The following is a 15,601-nucleotide window of genomic DNA, read 5'->3' as shown; positions in this document are numbered from 1 at the left end:
CACATCGAATGTACGCCTTCTTTGAATTCTCCTTTTTAGCCTTGGTCTCGTCTCCATCGAGCATGCGTTTGATCCCCTTAGTCTCCAATTTTTCTTCACTTTTTTGATGATCCCTAGTATACTTTTCTTCCTTCACCACTGGACTCGTCTCCTTAGAAGTAGCCTCGTCTCCATCACTCGACAAATCATCGTTTTCCTCACTCATCAAAGTTGTTGGTTTTGTGTAAGTAACGACTTAAACGAAAAACGGGATTGATGCTCTTGGTTTGGTGCGTTTGAGTTGATGATTGTCTTGATTTCTTCCTCCATGAGCTTTTCCAATTCTTCAAGATCATTATCTTCTTCCATATTGAACACCTCACCTTTTACATCTTCTCCTTGAAAACCATCTTGTATTCCCAAAGTCTCCTCATTATCACCAACCCTTAATGTAAGCTTGGATTCACGAACATCAACTAAAGCTCTAACAGTATTAAGTAGAGGGCGACCAAGAATAATTGGGACATTAACATCCTCCTTCATATCTATAATCACAAAGTCAACTGGGAAAACAAATTTCCCAATTTTAACAAGGATGTCTTCTACAATTGCCCTCGGGTGAGTCACCGAACGATTGGCCATGTGGAATGTCATCTTTGTAGCCTTCATTTTCTTAATATTCAGCTTTTGATTGAATGAATATGACACCAAATTTATGCTAGCCTCGGAATCGGCTTGGGCATAAGTCTTCAAATTGTTTCCAAACTCACATGGAAGAGTGAGGTGTCCGGGATCTCCCATCTTCTTAGGTATCTCTCCTAATATGGCTCTTGAAATTTTTTCACTAAGAATTACTTTAGAATTCTTCTTTAATTGCTGACGAGTGTCTACAAGATCTTGTAGGAACTTTGTGTATTTTGGAATTTTGGATAGTGAATCGATAAAAGAGGTATTGATAGGAATACCCTTTATTTTCTGAATAAACTCCAGATGTTCCCTTTCCAGTGGACTGAGATGTGCTCGAGATGGAAATGACAAAGGCGGTCAGTAAGCAAGAACGGATTATGAATTTTTCTATTCAGATTGAGCCCACGTCGTGAGCAGGTCGAACTCACGACGTGAGTCTGGTGTTTCAGCAACTATTTCTTTTTTGAGCTTCTTCTTCTTTGGCTTTGGTTCGGATGGCTTTGGCTCCACTTCTAAGGCTTCTAAAAACTCAGATATGGCCTCTTCTTCAGAATCAATCGCCATAACATGGGATTGAGTCTTCTTTTCAAGAATTTGAGGAAATAGCTTCTCATTTACCAAATTTGTAAGTTGGCCAAGTTGAGCTTCAAGGTTATTGATGGAGGCTTGCTAATTTCTCAGTGAGTTTTTCTAGTCAATCATCAAGGCTTGATGATTTTTCATCAAGGTTTGTTGTTCTTTCATCATTGTTCTTTGATCCTTCAATGTTGCATCAGTATCATCATGTCTCTTTTCTGAAGCTTCCATGAAACGAACCAACATAGTCTCTAAATCATCTTTCTTCTCAGTTGGTGGTTGCTCTTTTTTGTAAAAACCCCGGCCAGTCTGCATGAATTTCTCCTCCTTCTATTTCTTGTACTCATCATAAGGTAGCCACTCCTTCTTTGGTTTCCTCCAATCTTCATCATACTTGTCCCCACTTGAGTAGCAAAATTGAGCCTTCTTGTTCCCTTATTCATGAAAATGTCAATCCTTAGTCAAGTGTGGCCCACTGCATTTCTCACATCCAACTCTTATCTCATGAATTGATTGGTCCATTTGGGTCAATCTCCAGTCTATAGTATTGATCATTTCCATCATAGCAGTCATCTCTTCAGAATGTGCACCCCCACTCCTTTTTCTCCATCTTGTCTTAAGTTGTGGTACTCACGAGAGTGTTTTGCAAATTCTTCAACTAACTCCTTGACCTCCCTTGCATTTTTCTTTGTCAGTGGCCCTTGAGAATCAAGGAGTTTCCTTGTCATAACATTTCCCCCATCATAGAAAATATACATCTCTTGTTGAACATTAAGATCATGTTGAGGACAATTCCTTAACAATCCTTTGTAGCGCTCCCATGCCTCGTATAGTGACTCCCCCGGTTGTTGCTCAAAGTTGGCTATTTCCTTCTTGAGTTTAGCAATATTGGATGGTGGGCAAAATTGGTCTAGAAACTGCTGACGCATTTTAGCCCAAGTAGTGATTGTACCAGGTGGGAGTGCTTTTAGCCAATCTTTTGCAGCTCCTTTGAAAGTGATTGGTAGCATCCTGAGCAAGACATTATCTCTATTGACATTTGGGACATTGAAATAGTCAACAATGTCGTTGACCTCATCTAGATGTTTGAAAGCATCCTCATGATCATTTCCATAAAACAGAATATCCTTTAGTGCATTAAGGATGTGTCCCTTTAATTCAAATGTGGCTGTGGCAGGAATCGCGACTTGTACTAATCCCGGACCAACATCTTCTCGAATACGCTTCTTGTAAGCTCCCATTGACATTTCTTCAATGTTTTCCATTTCATTTCTTGGCATGTTCTCGGGGTAACTCGTATAAAGTCCAAAATCGGTCGCGAAGTCGTACTCAGATTCGGTTGGGGGTGGTATTTGCTCTATGTTTTCAACCGTGCTCTTGTTCATTGAAGATGAACTCGAATCTTCCGTTTTTTCCCCCGACTTCTTTGAGAACACAGACTTGAAATCTTGTAAGTGTGTCTTCTTTGGTTTTTGATCGTCTTTCACGTTCTTATCCTTCTTTTTGTGAAGGGATGACTCCGGATCTTCAAGTGGTGGTACCTGTAACGCCCGTAGATCCGGGATAATCAATTTAGAGACGATAGGCGCCAAAAATGGATTTTTGATGAAAGATTATTTAGAATGAATAATCTTAACTAAGTTATAGTATGTGTTACAAGGTTTCCGTGCATATAAAGAACGCCGAAATCCGAGTTATAACGAAGAAGTTATGACCTGTCGAAGTTTTGAGACAGAACCGACACGACACAACGCGACGTAAATAGTGAATTTACGTTAGATTGATATTTAGCCTTAGCGACCTAAACAAAAGTCGTAGAGTTCGTTAAACCATGAGCGGGCATAAAAAGAACGTCCGAATCTGACTTCGTATGAGGAAGTTATGATTTTTCTAAGTTTCGACTTAGCGGTATGCAGCCCGAATACTCAATTTGAGATCGAACGGTTTTTAGCCGAAACAATATAAACGAGAATCGAAGATCTCGTCAATTGTAGTAAAACAATAAAAAGATAGGCGAAAACGGACGTCGTATGAAGAAGTTATGAATTTATAACGGAGTTTTCCTGTCCCGGCCTACTAAAAATAATATAATAAAAATAAAGTCAAAATTAGCCAACGGAGTCTAAATGAAAGTTGTAGACCATAATCTCACCTACGCGTGGATATAAAGAACGTCGAAAAATGGAGCTCGTATGCAAAACTTATGAATTTTTGAAGATTGTGGCACGCATACCAAAGCTTATCCGAAGATTACGCCCAGCGTACTCTATGTACGCCCAACGTACTCCAAAATTACGCCCGGTGTAATCCCAGACCCAGCAGCCTATAAATAGAAACCGATATCAGCCATTTTCTCTTCTTCAAACTCTTTCTTCTCTCTAGTTTTTGCCTCGATTTGCATGCCAATCATATCCCGAAGCCCCGGTATCATTCTCGAGCCCCGAAGCAAGATCCGAAGCCCCGAGGATCCCAAAGAGCGTTATTCCCGAGCCGAAGCTCTGCCCGCGAGTAGCCCGGTTTTTGTGAAGATCTTACAGATCTACTGAAGAATACTACTTCTACAAGTCGTAGTGCTGTCCGATCATCTTCTAATCAAGTGAGTGTGTAGTCACTTTCTTCTTACACATAAAATATGAAGTATTTTATAAAATACGTGCTATGTGTATATATATTGTTGTTTATATGTGTGAGTGCATAGTTACTTTCTTCTAACACATAAGTATGAAGTATTTGCTATGAAATACGTGCTATGTGTTTTTATATATTGTTGTTTATTTGAGATGTTGGTGGAATGGATGTTTTATATAGTTTTTAAATGAGTTACATTGTATATGTATTTTATATCTACAAATTTGTTGAGTAGAACACGGGTAGATGAGATAGTTGGTGTGTGATAAAAGGATGAGTTGGATAATGAGCTCAAGAGGTTAGTTTTAGATCTGTGAGTATGGATTAGATCAAGAGGTTAGTTTTAGATCCGTGAGTATGGATTAGATCAAGAGGTTAGTTTTAGATCCGTGAGTATGGATTAGACCAAGAGGTTAGTTTTAGATCCGGGAGTATGGATCAGGTAAAGAGATAAACTTGCTATTAGTCCGGGAGTATAGATTAAGACTAAGTTAATTGTCATTAGTCCACGAGTATGGATTGGGCACAATTATAGATCCGGGAGTATGGATTGGGCACAGTTATATATCCGGGAGTATGGATCAGACATGGATTATAGTTGTTTCTAGTCCGGGAGTATGGATTGGGTACAATTATTGATCCGTGAGTATGGATCAGTGGAAAAGGTTAGTTTTAGATCCGTGAGTATGGATCGGGTGAAAAGGTTAGTTTTAGATCCGTCAGTAGGGATCAGGTAAAGAGGAAAATTTTAGACACGAGAGTTTAGATCGTGTCGTTGTGAGGATCGATGGGGTGGGATAAGAGTTGCCTTTATATGGTGAAATTGTACAAGTTTGAATGTTCCATATTTATAAATATATGATATAACATTGTGGGATGAAAACCCTATATGCTCACCAGGCTCCCAAGCCTGACCCACTCAATTTTCTTTGTATCACATGTATCAATATGAAGACATATTTCAATGAGAGATTAAAGGAGATGTAAATCATTAGTGTAAATAAATGTAAGTTCTGTTTATGATTATGTCTCTGTATCGGAACATGACATCCTAAGATTTTGTTATATAATGAAAATATTTTTCTTTAAGAAATGATTTGATAAATTCTTATCATATTTTGTTTTGGGGACAAATTCCGCAACAATTTTCTTTAAACGATTACTTTGATTTTAAAAACAAAGCATAAACAAATCGGTCTTTTCTGGCCGTGAAATTGGGGATGTCATAGTAGCAAAGGTGTGTTGGAACCTCTGGTCATGAACTCCTGCAAAATTAACAAAATAAAAACGTAAAACTGAACAAAAACTAAATAAAAATTGCCTACTGACTGTCCACCACGACGTGGTAAAGGCTACCACCTCATGTTGTCGCAGAAAAACAAGGAGAACAAAAAAATGAAAAAAAAACGAGAAAATATTGAACCACGTCGTGAGTCTAGTACTTAAAAACAAAGCTAGAAAAGTAACTTTTTGCGGGTTTTACCCCACAAAAAGGATCGATTAATCTAAAGAAAAAATAAATAAACTATCAAATAAGCCGTTCCCCGACAACGGCACCAAAAACTTGATGTGTGCAAATGGTTACACCTAATTTTAATATTTATAACCTAACTAACTTAACTAACTAAATTGCACCTAGTGTGAAAACCCGAAATTTCCATTCTTTACAGACCATATCAAGTCAATAGAAGTTAGAACAGTTATATTGAATTTCCAAACATTTGGGTATAAGTTTGACAGTTTTTCAGGATTTACACTTAAGTAGATATCAGGAGAGTGGATGCACTAGGGTTTTGTGCAACACTGTTATTCCAAAACTCTATGATATTAGAGTTCATTTCGGGAATAAAAATATTTTCTGCCAAAAAATCCCAGGACTATATATAGAATTCTGAACCATATTTATTTCATTAGTTACATTTCCAACTAGAGAAAAGCCAAAGTTCTCTCTCAAGGATCTATGGGTTTTCATCCCAAATCATGAGTACTTCTAGTTGTATTATATAGCTTAGATTGTGTTTAATAACATCAAAATCGGATCAAAACCCCAAGATTTGAGAGTTTACCGCCCAAGAACACTTGGAGAGTAAACGCTTTTATAAGGGCCAAAGTGTGCCCAATGTCCCTCCAAACACTAGAAATGAACCTTGAGACTACCCATAGCTAGTTTAGACATCCAAAACATTAAGAATCAAGGGTTGAAAGTGAGTTCACAGCCAAGGAAGTTCTTGGGCCGTGAATTCCATTTTTAGGTGTCTAAATGCCCTAAAAGCCTTCCTTAAGCCAAGAGACTAATTTTGACAAGTACCTAAATGAGTTTAGGGCTAGAAAAAACCCTTAGAACATCAATAATAAGGTGTTCACGGCCCAAGACGTTCCAGGGCCGTGAACTCCAAACAATAGTGCCAAATGGTGCTATAAACTCTTCTAAAGCCTTTTACACTAGCATAGTTTAGTTCCTAGTTAAATTAGGGACTTGAAAACACCACAAACACCCTCCCAATGGAGATTACGGCCGTAATCTCCATGGGATTTGGTCCATGGGCCATGAACTCCTCAAAGGAGTTAAAAGGAAGCCCTAACACTTGTTTAAGCCTAGAAGCACTTCACCACTTAAGTTGTAATAAATTTAAGCTTCATTTAGTGACCTAATAGAGAGTTTACGGCCAGGAGTTTACCCCCCTGGGCCGTAAACTCCAACACACATGGTCTTTTGACCATAAACTTCCATATGAGGTCTTGCACTCCTTTGTTGCAACCCATTAGCCTCCTAGCACTTGACCAAAGTGTTTTCCTCACATTAGGATGTTTATATCTGTTTAATTAGTGTTATAATCACTAATTGTTTATATACATATGTCTTCATATGTAATTAGGACCATTGTGTGTGTCTAAGGTCTTCACTTGACACCTAGCAGTCCTACCTCTTCAGTTTATCCGTGCCACTTACAACAGGTGCGTTTATACCCCTTAATCAATATTTTAACTGTTTTTAAATGTTTTATGGGGGGGATACAAGTAGAATCATGCTAGTTACTATATCAATCACATGTGATTAGTAAGCAGCATTCAAATGATTGGCTACTCATTAACCGTTTTACCAAACAGTTTCCTTCAAATGTTTTTCATAAACACTTTATGTGTTTAAAACTCCTTATTACACTGTACATATTACTTTGTATGTTACATTTCAAACTTATTTACAATTGTGTTTCAAACAAATGTTTCTTTATACTAAACTGTTTTATCAAACCCATGCCTTCAAACCGTTTTATAGATTGGCATCAAGTCGATCTTTTCTTAGATAATAATTATGTTCAAAGGTTTTACAAAACTTAATTTATGCTTTTATATTATCAATTGCATGCCTATATATGTATAGATATATAAGAAATTTTTAAAAGACTTAGGAAGGCTATCCACCCTTTTTCCTTTTCCTCGATTTGGATGTGGTCTGGTGGGATATCAGGTATCCGTCCGAAGGTCGATTAAATGTTAGTTATATATCGTATGTATATATATTATCATAAAGGCCCTTCCAGTTCATCCAATGCCATTGGGTAGCAAGGGTATACATCCATGTCCATACGTACCAGTTAGATTACTAGTAAACTACCATATGGATAGTTTTGGAAGATACTAGAACTATTACTAGAACGCGATATCATACAATGAGTCAGTTCATTCATGAGTAAATACTTGCTAGATAGAGAGAACATACATTATAGCTAGAACATTACAGTACATTACTATTAATGCTAGATAGAGAGAGAACACACGTTACAACTATCACACGTAGAGCATTTCAGTACATTACATATACATGAATACGTTGACATAATTGTGATCCACTGTATCGGAGCATGCCTTCAATGGCATGGCCCGAGTTGTAGCCAAAGTCTCTTGGAGGGAGAGCGTGAGTTTGCGTATAGATCTATACTGGATTGACTATCCTACACCTTGCTGCTAGCTACAGCCCGACCTACAGGTCTGCAGGTGCCAAACGTCATACCTTTTTAGAACCTACATTTGTCGTTGTTACCCAATCGATAGTATGGTACAATAAATCACATGATGCCTTAATATAAATCCGGTTTAAGGTAGTTAGTACTGTTGGGTTTTGAGCAATCTAACACTTCCTAAGTGTGCATGCAACCCTAATAAACCTTGGATCTATGTTTGTCTAATACATGCAAAATAATAATTTTTCCAAGGTTCATAACCTATCTAACATGGCATGGGGAACTTTTAAACATAAAAGAGTTAGATGAGATTACATACCTTTTGATAAGATTGATTCTTTGGAGTTTGAGAGCCAAGCACCAATAATGTGAATGCCTCAAATGGAATCAAAAATCACCACAAACACTTGGAAAACTTTGAGAGAGTGTACACACACTTATATATTTGGCCACACACAAGCACACACACTAGTGGCTATTTCATGCAACATAAGCATGCTTATATAGTGTGCATGGTTAGGGTGAAACCCTAATAACCCATGACCTTTCCTTTTCCAATGATCCATGGGTTAAAAGCTCCATGGATCATCCATGGACTTCCATATAAGCCTAGCCCATTAACAAATGAGTATTAGCCCACACCATATAAAATCACTAGCCCACAATCTAATTAGTCTTCCTTTTAATCTCTAAATTAATTCATAATTAATTTAAAACTAAGACTAATTAAATAACATAACTTCATATTAATATATTATAACTTATAATATATTAATAAACATATGTGTATAACTCTCATAAAATTATCCATAAATAGTTCGGGTGAAGTGCAACCCAAATGGACCATGCCGGGTCGGGTCATGTATATACCAAATAAGTTATGGACTTAGACACCTCATCCAATAGACTCCTACTTGGATAAGTCTAATAACTGTATTTGCCTATATTACTTCAGGAACCAACCAGCAATCGTAGCTCTCGAAAACTCTGTTGAACTATGAAGCGCCATTTTAAGACAAGTGATCATATAATCCTCTGTTCTCATGATATCAGCCGGACAAACACATGGAACTATGTCTTGCTTATTGTCTGGCAGTTGTTTCTCGATTTTCGATTTGTTTGACAAAGAACTTAACTGAACACATCAATTTAGTTCTGACCGGGGCCGGTACATGGGTCAACACAAAATCATCGAGGGGCCCAGATATCGCTTCTATTTCTAGAAGGAACAGATAAACTTCGACTCATATGCTTGTTCTACTACTTGTTGAATTGTACACAAAGGCATGTTTTATAACATCAAGTTACTGATGTGTTCACGTGCAATCAATGCACAACCAACTCATAGGTAACAACTCATATCTCTAGGTTTGAAGACTTATATGATATTATCGTCTCACGATCACTCAAGATAAATTCCATGAAGTGATACAAGTGAGCGTGGGTTTATACCAATACTCATAACTTATGAGTACTCATGAACGTTGCAACAACCATTGCCATGTGTAAACACCTTTAGCCATCTACAAACCCAATTCATGACAATCTTGATTCATACCTACTTCCGACGTATGACCGACTGTGGAGGTTCGAATAAATTAATTATTCTGGAAGTCAAAACATGCAAAACTGAAACAATAGTAAATAATTGACAATGACAGTAACACTTTACTCATAAATAAATCACAAATTTTATTCATCATCAAACGTCGATTACATTTTACAAGTTTCAGGAAAACTATCTAATCTGTAAAACTAATATCATCCCTCAGCCCGATGCGCCTCGCATGCTGAAAATGCTTAACCCTCGTCAGTCCCTTCGTAAGGGGATCTGCAAGATTCTCATCTGACGATACCCTCTTTGCCACGAGGAGTCCTTCTTCAATCTTGTGTCTTATGAAGTGATATTTTCTGTCAATGTGTCGGGATCTGCCATGATCTCTTGGTTCCTTGGCTAAGGCAACCGCACTATTGGTGTCACAGAAAATCTCTATAGGCTCCTTAATAGCTGGTACAACTCCAAGGTCTCCGATGAAGTTCTTCAGCCATATCGCCTCCTTCGCTACTTCACTCGCTGTTATATACTCTGATTCACAAGTCGAATCAGCCACCGTCTCCTGCTTGGAACTCTTCCAAGAGATTGCCCCTCCATTTAAGGTAAAGACCCAGCCCGACTGAGAGCGGAAGTTATCCCTATCAGTCTGAAAACTAGAATCACTATACCCTAATACTCTCAAGTCATCACTCCCACCAAGGGTAAGGATGCAATCCTTAGTCCTCCGCAGGTACTTGAGAATGTTCTTTACCGCGGTCCAATGAGCCTTGCCATGGTTCCCTTGATACATGTTGACCATGCTCAAAGCAAAGGCCACATCAGGGCGGGTACAAGTCATAGCATACATGATCGAGCCAACAGATGAAGCATACGGTAATTGGCTCATCTCTGCTAACTCTGCCTCTGTACTCGGACTCTGAGTCTTACTCAGTTTGGCATTGCTTTGGATAGGTAAATCTCCTTTCTTGGAATTCTGCATGTTGAACCTTTTCAGCACCTTATCCAAGTAGATACTCTGACTAAGTCCAATTAGTCTTTTACCCCTTTCTCTTAATATCCTTATCCCTAGGATATAAGCAGCCTCCCCTAGGTCCTTCATAGTAAAGCACTTCCCAAGCCAGGACTTAACCTCCTGCAAGGTTGGGATGTCATTTCCTATAAGTAGTATGTCATCCACATATAGTACCAAGAAGCTAACTATACTCCCACTAGCTCTGACATACACGCAAGACTCATCTTCACTTCTCGAGAAGCCAAACTCTTTGACCTTCTCATCGAAACAAAGATTCCAGCTATGAGATGCCTGTTTTAATCCATAAATGGATTTCTCAAGCTTGCATACTCTATTAGGGTACTCTGCACTGACAAAACCCTCTGGCTGATTCATGTACACATCCTCAGCCAACTTTCCATTAAGAAAAGAGGTTTTGACATCCATTTGCCATATTTCATAATCATGAAATGCAGCAATGGCTAGCATAACCCTAATAGACTTAATCTTTGCTACCGGCGAGAAGGTTTCATCATAATCAATACCCTGAGTCTGAGTAAAACCCTTCGCAACCAGTCGAGCCTTATAAGTATGCACCTTTCCTTCCATGTCGGTCTTCTTCTTGAAGATCCATTTGCACTCGACTGTTTTACGGCCTGGTACATTGTCAACCAAGTTCCAAACTTGATTGTCATACATGGACTGTATCTCGCTGTCCATAGCCTCCTTCCATTTAGTAGACTTCGGGCCTACCATGGCTTCCTTAACACTGCTAGGTTCATCCAAATTTACCAGTGTACTATCACTGATAAACATATCACCTTCCGTAGTAATATGAAAGCCATAATAAAACGAAGGTGTGTTCCTAACCCGTGTGGAACGCCTCGGAGGTACAGACTTGTCAGTTTGCTCAACAGGAGTTTCCTTCTCAGGTTGATTGCTAGTGTCTGAGGTTCCTTCACCAATTGCTTCTTGAATTTCTTCAAGATCAATTTTCCTCCCACTGTCTCCTTGGCTTATAAATTCTCTTTCACGAAAGACCCCTCTTCTTGCTACAAAGACCACATTCTCATTGGGTCTGTAGAAGAGGTAACCGAAGAATTTCTGTGGGTAGCCGATGAAAATACACCTTTCGCTTCGGGGTTCGAGCTTATCATGAGTCTCACGCCTCACGAAAGCTTCGCAACCCTAAATCTTGATGTGGTCTAAATTGGGAACCTTCCCAGTCCACATCTCATGAGGTGTTTTGGTAGCCTTCTTTGTAGGGACTAGATTAAGGATATGGGCAGCAGTCTCTAAGGCATACCCCCAAAAAGAGATTGGTAGTGAAGCTCCACTCATCATAGAGCGAACCATGTCCAACAAGGTTCGATTACGCCTCTCAGCTACACCATTTAGATGTGGTGTCCTGGGAGGAGTCAATTGTGAGACAATCCCACACTCCATAAGATAGTCAAGGAACTCGGTACTAAGATACTCTCCACCTCGATCGGATCGAAGCATCTTAATGTTCCTGCCCAATTGATTTTCTACTTCCTGTTTGAATTCCTTAAACCTTTCAAAGGTTTCTGACTTATGTTTGATTAAGTAGACATACCCATATCTACTAAAATCATCAATAAAAGTCACATAATACTGATTAGCGTCCCTTGTGGCGGTTTTGAATGGTCCACATACATCAGTATGTATTAGGTCCAACAAACCCTCACCCCTTTCACAAGTTCCAGTGAAGGGTGATTTTGTCATCTTTCCAAGTAGACAAGATTCACAACAATCATCCGATTTAAGGTCGAATGACTCCAAGACTCCACTCTTTTGGAGTTGGCCTATGCGTTTCTTGTTTACATGTACAAGACGACAATGCCACAATCATGCTTTATCTAGGCTAGTAGAAGAATCAATATACAACACATTATTTCCTCAGTTGTCTACAATCGACACAATTTCATATACACCATCACAAGGTAATGCTTTAAAATAAAACACTTTTTTAAAGAAAGCATTAATACCACCACATTCATTATCAAACGAAAAGGTAAAACCTTGTTTGTACAAAGCATGAAAAAGAAATAATATTCCTCGCCATTTCAGATGAGTACACATATTTATTCAAATCTAATTTCAACCCATTATTAAGAAACAAAGTATAAACTCCAATCTTGGAAACAGGTGAAGCCTTCCTATTCCCCATGATCAAGTTTATCTTCCCGTGCTCCACATCCTCACTTCTTCTTAGGCCCTGCAAATCAGAACATATGTGAATACCATATCCTGTATCAAGCACCCAAGAGTTAGAATATGATGAGTAATTAGACAATATAGTGTAAATACCTGCGTGGGTGGGTTTCACTTTCCCATCCTTTAGATCCTGCAAGTACTTAGGGCAGTTTCGCTTCCAGTGCCCCTTGTCCAGGCAATAGTAGCAATCAGCATCCTTGGGAATGGCAGAAGGAGTGACAGAAATGCTCTTGGTCTTTGATGAGGATCCTTCAAGAGACTTTCCCTTGGTACCCTTCGAAGGGTGCTTCCTCTTCTTCCCTTTGCCTTGCCCGATAGCCAAAACAGGGGTAGATGTTGGAGTAGGAGTAGTAGAGGTAACAACCGCCTTGCCCTTAAGACCGGATTCAGCGGTCTTCAAGAGTCCTTGAAGCTTGCTGAGGGTAACTTCCTCCTTGTTCATATGATATGTCATAAGAAAATGGTCATAACAAGAAGGTAAGGAGTGCAAAATGATGTCAATTGCCAACTCCTCAGGGAAGTTCACATTCAGCTTCAGCAAACGGTCCACATACCTTTGCATCTTTTGCATGTGGGCAGTAACGGATTCACCGTCCTTCATGCGGGTAGTTATTATGGAGAAGATTATTTCATACCGCTCCTGACGAGCACTTTTATGGTACCTTTCCATCTGGTCTTGGTGCATCTCAAAAGGGTAGAAGTCTTCATATGACTTTTGGAGCTCGGCTGTCATTGTGGCCAACATGATGCATGCCACCTTAGTAGCATCTCTCTCATGTGTCCTGATTCAGCGATCTCCTTAGGAGTAGCAGTAGACTCATCAAGCTCTTTTAACTCCTTATCGATGACATATTCTTTGTCCTCATAACAAGTAACCATCCTGATGTTCCTAACCCAATCCATGAAGTTGGAACCATCAAAGATGACCCTCCCACAAAGATTCATGAGAGAGAAAGAACCAGTTGGGTTAGAGCCCGAAGCATTGTGAATTCCATGGACTAGCACCATGTTCACATTTTTCCTAAAGTAACTAAGATTGGGAATTAAAAAGAGTTTATTTACTTTATAATAATCATTATACTTTTAATGAGGATTTAAAGTCATTGTCCTACCCGTTCGGCTAACGACCCTCCACCGATCAAGGAAGCGGTGGGTGAGAGTGGACACCCATTAAGCTGCCATTTTATAGGCAACAACCTTATACCCCCCTTATAGACTGGCTTCGTGAATGAGGTCTACTAACGGTAGAACGACTTATTCTTATACATATATATAATAATTAACCATTCATGTTATAAATAGTATAAGGGTTGAATTCTAACTATTAAAACTCTAAGGGTTTGAATTAAAGTTTATTAAAGTGTGTGAAACTTTACAAATTCCAAAACTTGAGGGCAAGTTTTGTAACTATGCAAAACTTTTCATTTCATAACTTATGAATTAAAGGTTCATAAAAATGAAGACTCTTCATTTTCATGTAACTTATGTGTTTTAAGTGTGTGTTAAAGAAAAGTGACCTTTGAATATCCATAACTTGAGGACAAATTATGGACTCCATTAAAACACATAAATGATCAAGAATTAATTCTAAACAATTCAGCAAATAATTCCTATCATCTTCTAAATTCACAAGAACATGAACATGATCATCAAAATTTCAAGAATTATATGAACACATAAAATAATGTAATTTTGATATATGCTATTGTAAATGGATAAGAACAACCATTACACCAACTAAAACAAGTTTTAAAACACCAAAACAGTTTAGGGTAAAGTTTCTACTCCATTTCCAGCAACAAAAGTCGAAATTCTACATTCTGATCATTCTACTCGCCGAGTGCACGAACGTACTCACCGAGTAGGATGAATTTTGCCTTGTACTCGGCGAGTCCCCCCATGGACTCGGCGAGTCCATCAGCCAGACAGCAACAATTTCAAATTTTTTCACTATTTTGCATCAAGTATCAAGCAAGCAAGCCTAGGCTCTGATACCACTATTGGGTTTTGAGCAATCTAACACTTCCTAAGTGTGCATGCAACCCTAATAAACCTTGGATCTATGTTTGTCTAATACATGCAAAACAATAATTTTTCCAAGGTTTATAACCTATCTAACATGGCATGGGGAACTTTTAAACATAAAAGAGTTAGATGAGATTACATACCTTTTGATGAGATTGATTCTTTGGAGTTTGAGAGCCAAGCACCAATAATGTGAATGCCTCAAATGGAATCACAAATCACCACAAACACTTGGAAAACTTTGAGAGAGTGTACACACACTTATATATTCGGCCACACACAAGCACACACACTAGTGGCTATTTCATGCAACATAAGCATGCTTATATAGTGTGCATGGTTAGGGTGAAACCCTAATAACCCATGACCTTTCCTTTTCCAAGGATCCATGGGTGAAAAGCTCCATGGATCATCCATAGACTTCCATATAAGCCTAGCCCATTAACAAATGAGTATTAGCTCACACCATATAAAATCAATAGCCCACAATCTAATTAGTCTTCCTTTTAATTTCTAAATGAATTCATAATTAATTTAAGACTAAGACTAATTAAATAACATAACTTCATATTAATATATTATAACTTATAATATATTAATAAACATATGTGTATAACTCTCATAAAATTATCCATAAATAGTTCGGGTGAAGTGCAACCCAAATGGACCATGCCGGGTCGGGTCAAGTATATACTAAATAAGTTATGGACCTAGACACCTTATCCAATAAGTATAGCAGTAGTTCTTATAGCACTACACTACAATACTACATTAATTTTCCCTTTACATATATTCAGTGATCTTTTCACTTAAACATTAAATGTAAAAACTATATTTTGTTAATGCTAGTTACACTTGGGAAAATTACACACTTTAACAAGAAACAAACATTTAGAACAGTTAAGTCTTAGTAGAAGACTACATTCGGAACAGTCGGGTCTTGGTAGAAGACTACATTCA

General features: G+C 38.3%; 1 protein-coding gene and 1 non-coding gene across 2 annotated transcripts; one reads left to right on the top strand and one right to left on the bottom strand.

The window, feature by feature from the left end:
• Positions 1-204: 204 nt before the first annotated feature.
• LOC145008542 (uncharacterized) lies at positions 205-780 on the bottom strand. Its single transcript, XM_078967137.1, has one exon. It carries the CDS (start codon positions 778-780, stop codon positions 205-207), a length of 576 nt encoding a protein of 191 aa, XP_078823263.1.
• Positions 781-2,016: 1,236 nt separating this feature from the next.
• LOC145027920 (small nucleolar RNA R71) lies at positions 2,017-2,123 on the top strand. Its single transcript, XR_013675682.1, has one exon. It is a non-coding gene; the product is annotated as a small nucleolar RNA R71 (small nucleolar RNA).
• The last annotated feature ends 13,478 nt before the right edge of the window (positions 2,124-15,601 follow it).

The sequence above is a fragment of the Lactuca saligna genome, chromosome 1, assembly GCF_052625555.1.
Source record: "Lactuca saligna cultivar CGN05327 chromosome 1, ASM5262555v1, whole genome shotgun sequence".
NCBI classification, from domain to species: domain Eukaryota; kingdom Viridiplantae; phylum Streptophyta; class Magnoliopsida; order Asterales; family Asteraceae; genus Lactuca; species Lactuca saligna.
Note: the sequence above shows the minus strand (reverse complement) of the source record. Positions and strands in the feature narration are given on the sequence as shown.

Bases quoted from the DNA above. Each gene is read 5' to 3' on its own strand.
- LOC145008542 (XM_078967137.1), bottom strand. From the start codon at position 780: ATGGGAGATCCCGGACACCTCACTCTTCCATGTGAGTTTGGAAACAAT.